An 11381-nucleotide genomic window follows, 5' to 3' on the forward strand; every position below is an offset into this window, starting at 1 on the left:
CCGGCTCCGGGCACCTCCGGTCTCGCCCTCGGGCCGCCACGACGGCGCCGCTCTTCCTCCGCCGCCCCGCCCCCCGCCCGCCCCCGCCGGGAGGAGCCAATCGCCCCGCCGGGGGGACGTTCCCGTCGCCGCGACCGCAGGTGGAGGTGGAGCCCGGGCGCGGGCGGGCGGCTCCGCTCCTGGAGGCTTCCGGCTCCCCGCCCTCCCGGAGGCGGGCAGAACGCAGCGCCCCTCTCTGCTCTGGGCGGCCTGCTGTGCAGACCCCGGGGCGGAGGGAGGGGCCGGGGCGCTCTGCACATGCTCAGAGGCGTGCCGGCCCGTCCAGTTCCGTCCCGTCCAGCTGCGCCGCCGCTGGAGCGGAGCCTCGGCGCGCTCCCGTTCCGGAGAGAAGCTCCGCCCCGGCACAGCCGCGGCTTTGCGCGACCGGAGAGCGTCGTCGCCGGGCCCTGCCGAGGCGCCAGGTAAGGCGGGTGCGCGCGTCGCGGGAGCTTGGGCCGGGCCGGGCCGGGCGCCGGCTGGGGAGGCTCCGGGGCCGAGGCTGCCCGGGCTGGCGGCGGGCCCGCAGCCGGTCTCGGGCCCCCGTGGCGCTCCGGGCTGCTGTCTTGCGATGCCCCCCGGGCCGGCAGGTCGTGGCGAGGAAGCGAGCGGGCCGTTCCCGACCGCGGGTCGGGCGCGCCCCCGGCTCGCCTACCTCCCAGGGCCGTCGTGCGGGTAACGTGGGGGCGGGCGGGGAAGCTGCGTCGGCTTCCTCGGGAGCGGCACAAGGCGGGCGGTGGTGCCCGGGGACCTGCCGCGCCAAGCGCGAGAGGGCGCCGGGGGCGAGGCCTCGACCGGCCCGGTTTCGGCCCCTAGCCGGGAGGGGGCCTTGCGGGGCGCTGCGGGAGCGTCCGGGGAAGGGGGCTGGAGAGGCCCCGGAAGGAAAAGCCGCCGGGGGTTGGGGGCCTGGAGTGGCGGAAAGGGGAGGGGGAGGACAAGAGAACTCGCATCTGGAGCACTTGGGTGAGACGCGGGTGCCCGTGTGCCCACAAGCTCTGTGTCCTTCTGTCCCCAGGAAAGACCGGGAGGCAAGGGGACGGCGAGGGGGCCCGGGAGGTGTGGGGCCCTCCGGGGGGGCGGGGCCCCTTTGCTGCCTCCCTGTGTCGGAATCGGTGGGTGTGAGTCGCTCTGGTTCTGCTCTTGCTCCTCTCAGGTTTGAGCAATCCCGATGAAGGGAAGCAGGCGTGTCCCTGGAGTTGCTCAAGGAGGCTGGGAAAGGATTTTCGGGGGGTTAAGCGAAACAGAGGGCCTCTTCCTGGGTGTGAGGAAAGGGAGGCAGTGGGGGTGGCTGGGTTGGTGGGAAGTGTAGGCCTCAGCCCCGGCACGGTCCCCCTGCCCCCCGGCTGCCGTGTGCAGTGGCCAAGCTCGTGGGCCTGTTCAGACCCCTTTGCGCTCAAAAGGGGGTCTCCATGCTGCCTTCCGGGGAGAAGTAGCAAGCCTGAACTGGAGAACCTCCGACGGGGTGAACGGAGGAGGGAACAGGGTTGAGAAGGGGAGCGAGGAGCAGAAAAGCAGAATGGGGGGCGCTGCTCCCCACCAGCACTGCTCCCTCTGCAAGGCAGGGCAGGGGGTCTGGGGAGCCGCTCTCCCCAGCTTGCGGCGAGGTGAGTGGCACAAACCCTGCTGGTCGCTTCTCAAGTGGCAGCCTTCAGGGCTTCAAGCGCAAGGAAGGCTGAGCGGAAGGGACTTCAGGCACCGGAAGAGCGGAATGACTCACAGCCTTAAATGAGGGTGTGTGGCCCAGAAGGGAAGGCGGTTCCACCAGTTTCAGGCAGGGACTGGTTTTGGATGGGTGGGGGGGGATCCCTGTCCTCATGGCAGGGGCCAACGTGACCTGGCGCTGGCGGGCCCCCCTTGTGGCCCTCCGGGTGGTGCGCGGGGGCTCAGCCCTGCCGGCCCCAGCAGGGAGCGGCTCGCGGCCCCTTGCGTGCCCGACCAGCCCCGGCCGCACGCCTGCAGAGGCCCGCATCCAGCTCCCTCTGCGCTGCCGTGAAGTCTCCGCAGCAGAGCTCTGCCCAGTGGCCTCCTCGTCTTGGAGGACTTGCTGGGCAGGGGTCATGCAGCAGCTGCCTTTCCACATGCAAGGAGAGCCTCTGCCGCTGGGAGACGGCGCCACTTTTGCTGGCCTCTGGGCCTGCTGCCGGGAAGGCCGTGCCTCGGCCCTGGAGCTCTGCCGGTCTGGCAGGTCGTCCTCATTGCCGCCGCCGCCTCCACCGTAGCCCTCAGCGGGAGGCCGTGGGCCCATCCGCGTGGGCGGAGGCCGGTCCGCTCTGCGGTTCGCGGGGCCTCCTGGCCGGTGGAGGAGCAGAGGGCAGCTGATCGCCACTGGGACTCATCCGGAGCGGTGCATCGCCCCACACGAAGCCCGCTAGATTTGGTTGGAACGGGGATAAGAAAGCGCTCTGAATTGCAGGGAGAGGGGCACCAGCCCGTCCTCGTCCGTTCTGGGCCAAGCGCTCCCCGTGACTGCAGCGGCCCTGAAGGATGGGCACCAGGCCTCCTCTTGGTGACCCCTCGGGAAGAGGATTCCTCGGAAAGCCCCCCAAGCAAATGAAGCCCCACATCACATACCAGCAGGTAACCTCGTGCTGGCACAAGCCAGGCGGATCCAAAGGGGGTGTGTCGCAGGCGGAATGGCCCAGGTGGAACCAGGCGCAGGCTGGGGAAGCACCAAGCGCTCGGTGGTCGGGGGGGGCGCAAGGGGCAGCAGGAGCACTTGGAGCCCCAGCAGTTCGGCGCCTCTGGCCTGTGACGCAGCCTTGCCCAGGGGAGGAAGCCCAAACGATGGCAGCCCCGGTGCAGACCCGCTGGGAAGTGTGGTAGGGTTTCTGCCCAGCCCCCTTAGCTTTGTGTGGTGGGGCATCCCTGGCTGCCATGAGCCTTAACACAGCCATTCCCGAGGGGCAGTGCGGTGCAGTGGTTAGAGAGCTGAACTGGGTCTGGGTTCTAGTCCCACTTGGCCACAAAGCGGACCTTATTGGACCTGTCACTGCCTCAGCCCAGCCTACCTCACATGGTTGTTGTGAGGATAAGACTGAGAGGAGGGGGTTACGTGAGCCATTCTGAGCTGCTTGAAGGAAAAAGGTAGGATATAAATATAGTGATTAAAAATAGACAGCATTAGGGGCACCTTGTGGGTTCCCTCTCTTGGACACCCGTGGAGATTGATCTTCTGTGACGGGTGTCCGGCGGAGTTCCCGGCCTCGTCACACGCGCTGTGGCAGGGGCAGGCTGCCGCTGTGATGCTGGCCTCACCGCCACCCGGATCTCCAGCACCTTCCCTTTCCTGTCCCTCCCTTCCAGCTGAAGACGCTGCACTCGCCTGCCGAGCCGCCACTGGCCGAGGAGCCGAGCCCGGCCACGGCCACAGCCAAGGTGGGTTCCCACGCACAGGCCCCGCGGCCCGACTGCGCCCGGCCTTCACGGGCCTCCCCTCCTCCTTTTTCTCCTTAGAGTAACGCCACAGAATGGCCCCGCTGGCGAATCCGTGGGCCACACACAGAGGCCAACATGTGGCTGTTCCAATTGTTTACTCAATTAACGCGAGCTCTCTGGGGGTCCAACCCAGTTTATCAGAACTGGAGGCACCAAGACAGTTACGCGGGTCAACCTGCAGCGAGCATCCAGCTCTCGCAGAGAGAAATACGAGCTGCACGGTGCTTTAAAAGTCTGTCTTTGCACCAAGTCTCCTGCGTAACACAACCGGGTGCCTCCATCATTTCTTGCTCTGCAGTTTTGCGTTCTGAGTGAGCCCCCCTCCATTTTCTTTCGCACAGCCGGCCTGAGGACACAGCCCAAGGGGCCGAAGGGTCCCTGCACCTGATGCCAGATTTAGGCCCATGTGAGGCCCGTCCTCAAACAGTGCCGTGAGGCTGCTGTGAGTGACTTCTAGGCTCATGGTGCAAGTTTCCTGTTTTTAACTGGAAGGAACCATTCAGGAGAAAGATGGAGAGAGACGTCTGAAAGTTTTGAGCCTGCAAGTCTCTAGCACAGTGATGGCGAACCTTTGAGAGACCGAGTACCCAAGCTGCAACCCAAAACCCACTTATTTAGCCCAAAGTGCCAACACTGCAAGAAAACCTGAAAACCGAGGTTTTAGTTGAGAAAAAACAACCCACAGCCAGTCCAAGCAAATATGTATCTATCCTTGGCAGCGCGCTGACCGGCCGCGCGAAAGCTTGGACGAGTCGCGGCTAATGAGTCGTGCCCGTGACGTCATGGCCTGGCGCCGTCCCTCCTTTCCGAGCATGCGCATGGCCCCTGTGTGCGCCGCTATCCGATGCTCGGCTGCTGGGGCGATGCGGGGGCGACTCGGCTCGTGTGCCGACACGGAGGGCTCTGCGTGCCCCTGTGGCACGCGTGCCGCAGGTTCGCCACCGCTGCTCTAGCAGAACCAGGCTGCAGCCGCGGGGGCAGGGACCCCTCTCCTGGCACCCCGTTCCCAACAGTGGCTGGCAAAGCGCCTTGGAGCAGCTCGTGAACAGCCCTTTGAGCAGCTCCGAGTTCGCCCCGTGGCTCCGGGCCCTCCACGGCCGGGCAGCTCCTGCGCTTGCTGCGCGGAACGGGGGGGGTTGCACCCCGGCTGACTGGGCGCGCCCCGTCTCCCTGCCCCCAGGACCTCCGCGGCGTCGCGGCGGCAGTCGCCCTGTGCACGGCCCCGGTGGCCGCCCTGCTGTGCCTCGCGCTCGTCCTGCCCTCTCGCGGTGCAGCTTCCGGAGGGACGGCGGCAGAGGCAGCCGCTCCACGCCCGGACGGCCCGTGCCGGGACCCGTGCAGGTGAGCGTGGGGCCCCACAAGGAGCCTGCGGGTCCCGCGGTGCGGCCCTTCCTGCCCGCAGGTTCGTGGAGTGTGGGTCCAGGGCTGCCCCTCTTGCACTTGGCGCTTTTAGGGTCCCCATCCATGGAAGCAGCGCCCATGAGCGGTTTCTCCGCTGAGGCTGCTACTCGCTCACCGGACATCATGTTGAACTTGGCGGGACTTGTGTCCGTGGCCACGTGGACGCGACTCCTCTGTGGGGCAAGCCGCCGCCTTGCACCTCTGTCCCCGTGGCAAGAGCTCGGTGGCCGGCTTCGTCCCACTGCTGCGCACCAGCCCACTGGGCCCTGGAGCAGACCCTGCACCGCCTCTGAGCCCCCCTCCCAATACGGGGCCTCCTCTTGATCCCCCGCCGGAGCCCACCCGCTGCCCCTGTGGCGCTCCAGCTTCCCCCAGAAGGCTGAGCGTGGTGGGGCCCACGCTCCTGGAAGCTGGGCGGGGGGCCTCGGCCCTGGTGCAGGCAAAAGCTGCCCCTTCCCCCCTCAGGATCGTCCTGGTGGAGAGCATCCCGGAGGGGGTGACGTATGGCGACAACGGGACCCTCAGCCCCTCCACCTTCGAGGCCTGGCTGAAGCTTCTGAGGGACGCGAGAAGCACCGTGGACATTGCCTCGTTCTACTGGACCCTGAGAAACGAGGACACCCACACCCAAGACCCCTCGGCCGGCCAGGTGCGTGGGCAGAGCTGTGACATACCCACTGGGGGAAATGTGCACTTTCGGGACGGAGAACCGAGTGTGTGTGGGAAACCAGTCCCATCAATGAGCAGCCAGCGGAACGAAGTCCCTGGCGAGCTGCAAAGCGTAGATGGAACGGATTGCGGAGCTTGTGCCCCCAGCGGTATGTGCTGAGGGCCCTCTGCTTGGGGTGCGGTGCCTTTACGAGCATCGGCCAAGCCCAGCGAGCTGCCCGGCGTGGAGGCGCCTGCTTACGAGCCTGCCGGACCAGAATGAGTCGCGGGGGACTCCACCCTTGCGGGCGGCCGAGAAATAACTCCAAACCAATTGAGGTGAAATGGCCACTTGCCGTTTTGCCCACAGTGGCCGGCTGTGTGCAGATGGACGGCCCGTCCGCCGCCTTGGCCTCTCCCTTGGCTTGGCCAGGCCGCCTAATTGGGCCTGGAGGCCATCAAAGCCGCCTTTGAGGGCAGTGGAACATCGGTTGATTTGGTTCTTAGTCATGCGGGTTAGATCAGAAAACATGTCTGGAAGACGTCCAAAGCAGCCACAGTTGCAATACGTTTCTGCATTCTTCATGTGAGAAGCCGCAAATCTTCGGCTGCCGTTACCACTGGCCGAGGCAAGAACACGGCAGGGGCCCGAAAGGCCTTGTCCCCACCAGCCCGAGAGCAGCCGGTGTCCCACAGTCATCTTCTGAACTTGCTGGGCTCTCTGTGTGTGCCTTTGGGGCCCCTGGCCAAAATGCCGCCAAGTGCCGGCCAGTTTGTCCCAGTCTTGGGGGCCAGTCGTGGCTGGGGTGCTGCATCTCTGCCACACGGGAGGCAGTCCGTGGTCCCAAAGAGTTCAGTCCATGGGCATCGCTCCCCGTGGGTGGCCGCACAGGCAGGACCCCGTTCCCCAGTCCCGAGGGGCCACGCCGAAGAGTCTCCGGGCCAGGCAGGCCTGGCAAAGCCGCACGGGAGGCCGCGGAGTGAAGCGCCCACGGGGCCCTTGCTCTCCAAACAGGGGGAAGACGTCCTGGCTGAGCTGCTGAAGGTGGCCGGCCGAGGGATCGCCCTGCGGATCGCTGTCAACCCCCCCTCTTCCCACCAGCCCAGTGGCGACCTCCAGGTGCTGGAGGAGAGCGGTGAGTGAGGGCCGACCTCTCCTGCGCATGCTAAAAGGGCACCGCAGAGCGGGAGAAGGCAGGGGAAGTGGCGGCCGGCCAGGGTCTGCAAGGGGAGTTTCTAATACTGGGAGCCTTTTAGGTCAGAAAAAGTGCCAAGCGAGAAGGGCGGCATGTTGGAGAGGTGCAGAATTCTGCCCGGTGTGGAGAAGGTGCAGACAGTCGCCTCCCTCTCCCCATGGGAGAATTCAGCTGGGGCGGAGAAAGAGAAGGGCTCGTGACGAGGCACTTGGCCCCCTCGGGGGGCTCTGTGGGACACACGACGGCTGGCCCCTGCTCGCAGCCAGAAAGGGACTGGCTGGAGGGGGGAGCAGCATGCTGGGGAGGGGGCCGAGGGGCCGGGCTCCAAGGCAAGCCACAGGGTCCGGACGCCCTGCCTGCCGGCTGGAGAGGAGGAACACCGCTGCCCGGGGCCATTCCATCTGGTGGCCAGCAAGGGTGAGGGGATGGGGCAGGGGACCTCCGTGGCCGAGGGTGGCGGGGGGCCCCGGCTTGGGGGGCTTTCAAGGGGAAGGGGAGAGCTTGGCGTCCATCAGCCTGCCACCTCCGGTCGCCCGGTGCGGCTTTAGGGACAGCTGCCTCCCTCCAGGCCGGTCTTGGGGCTCCTGGAGGTCTCTCCTGGGGCTGCGTGGACCCCCCCAGAGCACCACCACCCTCCCCTTTGTGCTTTCTGCCTCTTTGCTCTTCCCCTCGGCTGCCACCTCCAAGTACCACCCCGGGGCTCCTGCGCAGGGCGCTGTGGCCCTCCAGGACCGCCCACAGCCTGGCGGGCCGCGCGCATGGCAGCCGTGTGGGGGCTGCACAGGACTCCCGCGCCCCGTCTGCCCCCTGCAGGAGCGCAGATCCGCAAGGTCAACCTGCCTCGGCTCACCTCAGGGGTGCTGCACACCAAGTTCTGGATCGTGGACCAGGCCCACGTCTACCTTGGGAGCGCCAACATGGACTGGCGGGCCCTGACGCAGGTGATGCTCCCTTCCCGGGGTCCCTGATGCCCAGCGCCGGTCTCGGGGGATGCCCGCTGCTTGCTGGGGGGGGGGGCGCGTGGAGAGGCCCTGTTGTCCTTGAGGGCGCCAATGAAGCCGCCACAGTGATGTGACCGCCTCTCGGATAATCACCAGCGGCCTTCTGTGTCCCCCTCCCATAGCCGAGGGGAGGCAGAAGCCCGCGAGGGGCACCCTGTGGCGGGCACCCACTGGAGGAAGGCTTCCCCGGGAGACCCTGGCCAGGAAGGAACGCCTGCAGCCGCTGCTCCTAGCTGGCCCCCTGCGGCCCTTCCTGCTGTCGGTGGGGTCCCGGTACCGCTCCCGTGTTCCTGCGCGCAGGCCTGGCCGTGGGGCTGCGGCCCCCCGGCCTGGAGGGGAGCCGCCTCCCTCACGCCCCCGTCCCCCGTGGCAGGTGAAGGAGCTGGGGGTGGCCGTGTACAACTGCAGCTGCCTGGCCCGGGACCTGGGCAAGGTGTTCGAGGCGTACTGGGCCCTGGGGCTGCCCAACGCCACCATCCCCTCGCCCTGGCCAGCCAACTACTCCACCTCCTACAACAGAGAGACGCCCCTGGAGCTGAGGCTGAACGGCACCGAGGCCGGCGCGTACTTCTCGGTGAGGCGGCGCAGGCGGGGGCCCCCGAGCGCGGGGGGAGGGGTCGCTGGGCCGGAGCGCCCCTGAAGCGTGGCCCCGCTGTGGGGACGCTGCGGCCGAAGGAGCCCCGGCCCCTGTGTGACGGGCGGGTGGCCTTCCCTTCTCGGCTCGTTGCGGCCAGAGCGCCCCCGCAGCCCTGTGCGCCGCCGGGCGGACGGAGGACCTGCAGGCCCTGCTGGGCGTCATCGATGCGGCCCAGCGCTCCGTCTGCGTCGCCGTGATGAGCTACTTGCCCACCATGGAGTTCTCGCACCCCAAGAGGTGAGGAGCGAGGCGGCGCGGGCGGCCCAGCCCCTCACCCGTGTGCCCGCGTGCGTTGGCCCTCGGCCCGCGGCCCGCCCTGCAGTCGGCCGCCTCCCCCCCTCCTGCGCCGGCACCGACGGGCAGCCCCGGCCCAGCACTCGCCTTCCTCTGGGGGGCGAAGAGGCTGCCGCCCCCGGGGGTCGCACCTGCGGCTATTCTGCAGACGCGCTGCACTGAGTGCGGGGGGCCGGGGGCTGTTGGCTGAGGTAGCGAAGGGAGGGGCTGCCGTGCACGGGAAAGCCCCCCTGTGAGTGGCCCACTCCTCGGAAAAGGGCCGCTCAGAGCCCTTCCTCTTGTCGCTCGCGCTTCGGCCCTGAATTTTCCAGGTCGGCCTCTGTTTGGGCCGGGTGGGAGCAACGGGCGATGGGGTGGCGGGGAGACGGCGTGTGCTGCGAGAAAAGGTTGCTCAGCCCCCTGGGAGGGAATGGCGGCCGGGGGTCCCGCTCCGGCTCCCCAGGGCTCTCTCCAGAGGCGAGCTTGTGCCGTGCGCTGCCAGGAGGTTGCCGAGGGGAGCGGGGCCCCCAAGGCCGCCACGCCGGGCACCCCACGAGGTCTCCCCCGTGCACTTCATCTGCCCCCCCAGGTTCTGGCCGGTGATCGACGACCACCTGCGCAGAGCGGTCTACGAGCGGGGTGTCCGCGTCCGGCTGCTGGTCGGCTGCTGGAAGCACTCCAAGGCCTGCATGTTCCCGTTCCTGCGTTCCCTGGCCGCCATGCAGGACAACCGCACCCGCTACAGTGTGGAAGTGGTGAGGGTCTCTGGGGGAGCGGCCCCCGCCGAGGGAAGGCGCAGGCTGCTCCTGGCACGACCGCGGCGAGCACGGATGGCGCCGGAGCCGGGAGAGGCCTGGCTGGGCCCCGTGCCCCTGGCCGCTGCCGCGGCGGGGGATGGCCTCCCCTGGGGCAGGGGGCGGGGGGCGGGGCGGGGGGCTCCCGGCCGGGGAGATGGGGCCAACTCCCCCGCTGGTTTCTCACTGGCCGGTGTGCCCCTTTCCTGGCCCGCCATTTTCTCTGCAGCGGCTCTTTGTGGTCCCGGCAAACGAGACGCAGGCCAAGATCCCCTACGCCAGGGTCAACCACAACAAGTACATGGTGACAGACGAGGTGGCCTACATTGGTGAGTGGCGGCCGGGGGCGGCCGGGGGCCGTGGCTGGGAGCAGCTGCCTGGGGAAGCGCCGAAGGTGCCGTGGGACGGGGAAGGGGCGCAGGGGGTCGAGGGCGGCGGGGGTGCCCAGAAGACCTCTGGGCCTCCCCCTGCAACTCCGTCCAGCACGCATGCGGGCAGCGATCGGCCAGGCGCAGGCACCTGCCGGGCCGTGGGGCTGGCGGGGGGTGCTCCCCTGAAGTGCTGCGAGGGCAAACCCGGCCGGTGCCGCATCCTCGGAGATGCCGGGCCCTGGACACCGGCGAAGGGTCGGAGAGCGAGCGGCTGGGGCTGCTCTCTTGGTGGCTGGCCGGGCCCAGTCACTCACCGGGAAGCCTCGCTGGCATTGATGGGATGGGACCGCTGCCCCACGCGTGCCTTCCGCTTCCCCCTCCCCTTCCGACAGGGACTTCCAACTGGTCTGGGGACTACTTCCTCCACACGGCCGGGTCTGCCCTGGTTGTGAACCAGAGCGGTGTGGCTGCGGGGGACCAGGCCACGGTCCGGCGGCAGCTGCAGGCCATCTTCGACCGGGACTGGGACTCGAGATACAGCCAGCCACTGCGCTCCCTGGACTGGAGCGAGGACCCCTGCGGGACCCATTAAGCGATCCCCTCCTCCCATCCCGCACGGAACGGACCGCGGAGGTGCTGCTGTCGTGGTGGTTGGTGGGGGCCGCAGATTTCGCAGGGTCTCCGGCCAACGGGGGCCCTTCATGGAGCGAGCCGGGTGGCTTCCCAGGCTGACGCTTTGGCCTGTGAGAGGAGAACTTTTCTCAGCGAACTTTTGGAGAGGAATGGAAGCACAAAAGCAGGGAACTCATCTTCTGACTTGGGGTGGGGGGGGCAATAGACTGCTGCCCAGCTGGCCTATGCAAGGCGTGGGGAATGCTGCGGAGAGACGCCCGGCACACGCCGGGTCAAACACGACACCACCATGGAGGGGCAGAGTGCGCTCTGTTGTGCTGAGGGGGGAGGGCACCGGGGGCTGCTCCAGATGTTGTTGGACTACAGCTCCCATCAGCCCTAGCTAGTAGAGCCTGTGATGAAATTGGAAGTTCAAGCCAAGCAACGTCTGCAGAGCTGCAGGTTTCCTGCCCTGGTTTAGGTGTTAGAAAAAGGTTGTAAGGCAAAGCGCGAGACAAACTTAGCTGCCCAAAGAATTGCAGGCGAGGGATCCTGTTCCTGACTCCGTTTCCTGACTTTTTAACAAAAGTGCCAGGCTGCGTGTTGGTGGAGGGCTGGCGAAATACGGAATTTGGCACTGCTGGGGAGACGGAGGCAGCGCAGGATGTGGGACGCGTCTCCCGGATCTCGTGGGGGCTTCCTTCTGAATGCGCCTCAGCGGATGGTGCTGCAAGAGGGTCCCCCGAAAGCCGCACCAGATGCAGCAGCAAACCCCCACAGAGGATCTCACGGTGCCTTAAAGACTCATCCAGTGGGTGCAGAAGCCACTTTGATGCAGGGGAGATTTCGGCTGGAAAGGAAGGCTGATGCTTCCCCGCCTGCCCACGGCCCGTTCCCTGTGCCCTTGCGGTGAGCAGCCGGCCGGCGGAGGTCCTGAGAAGCGGGCGAAGCGGGCGGCGCATCGGGGGGGGGGGGGC

General features: G+C 67.6%; 1 protein-coding gene across 3 annotated transcripts; it reads left to right on the forward strand.

Moving 5' to 3' along the window:
• The first annotated feature begins 242 nt into the window (after window positions 1-242).
• PLD3 (phospholipase D family member 3) lies at window positions 243-11369 on the forward strand. 3 transcript variants are annotated; one of them, XM_044425426.1, is made up of 12 exons: window positions 243-461; window positions 2450-2613; window positions 3340-3411; window positions 4652-4812; window positions 5338-5521; window positions 6536-6656; window positions 7530-7657; window positions 8237-8291; window positions 8452-8591; window positions 9217-9382; window positions 9651-9750; window positions 10185-11369. In XM_044425426.1, the coding sequence occupies exons 2-12, from the start codon at window positions 2521-2523 to the stop codon at window positions 10522-10524; spliced, it is 1560 nt and encodes a 519-aa protein (XP_044281361.1). In that variant the 5' UTR covers window positions 243-461; window positions 2450-2520; the 3' UTR covers window positions 10525-11369. The 3 variants fall into 3 exon arrangements, with proteins under 3 accessions (XP_044281361.1, XP_044281359.1, XP_044281362.1); XM_044425424.1 differs by having other exon boundaries at window positions 8091-8291; window positions 10185-10478; XM_044425427.1 differs by lacking the exon at window positions 3340-3411 and having other exon boundaries at window positions 8091-8291; window positions 10185-10478.
• The last annotated feature ends 12 nt before the right edge of the window (window positions 11370-11381 follow it).

The sequence above is a fragment of the Varanus komodoensis genome, unplaced genomic scaffold (genome assembly GCF_004798865.1).
Source record: "Varanus komodoensis strain SLA01 unplaced genomic scaffold, ASM479886v1 scaffold153, whole genome shotgun sequence".
NCBI classification, from domain to species: Eukaryota; Metazoa; Chordata; class Lepidosauria; order Squamata; family Varanidae; genus Varanus; species Varanus komodoensis.

What these genes read in the sequence shown, in the direction of transcription:
- PLD3 (XM_044425424.1), top strand. Translation starts at nt 2,521, where the DNA reads ATGGGCACCAGGCCTCCTCTTGGTGACCCCTCGGGAAGAGGATTCCTC. An exon ending in CCGTGCCGGGACCCGTGCAG is followed by an intron (nt 4,813 to 5,337) that starts GTGAGCGTGGGG and finishes TTCCCCCCTCAG; the next exon opens with GATCGTCCTGGTGGAGAGCA. An exon ending in ACTGGCGGGCCCTGACGCAG is followed by an intron (nt 7,658 to 8,090) that starts GTGATGCTCCCT and finishes CCCCCGTGGCAG; the next exon opens with GTGAAGGAGCTGGGGGTGGC.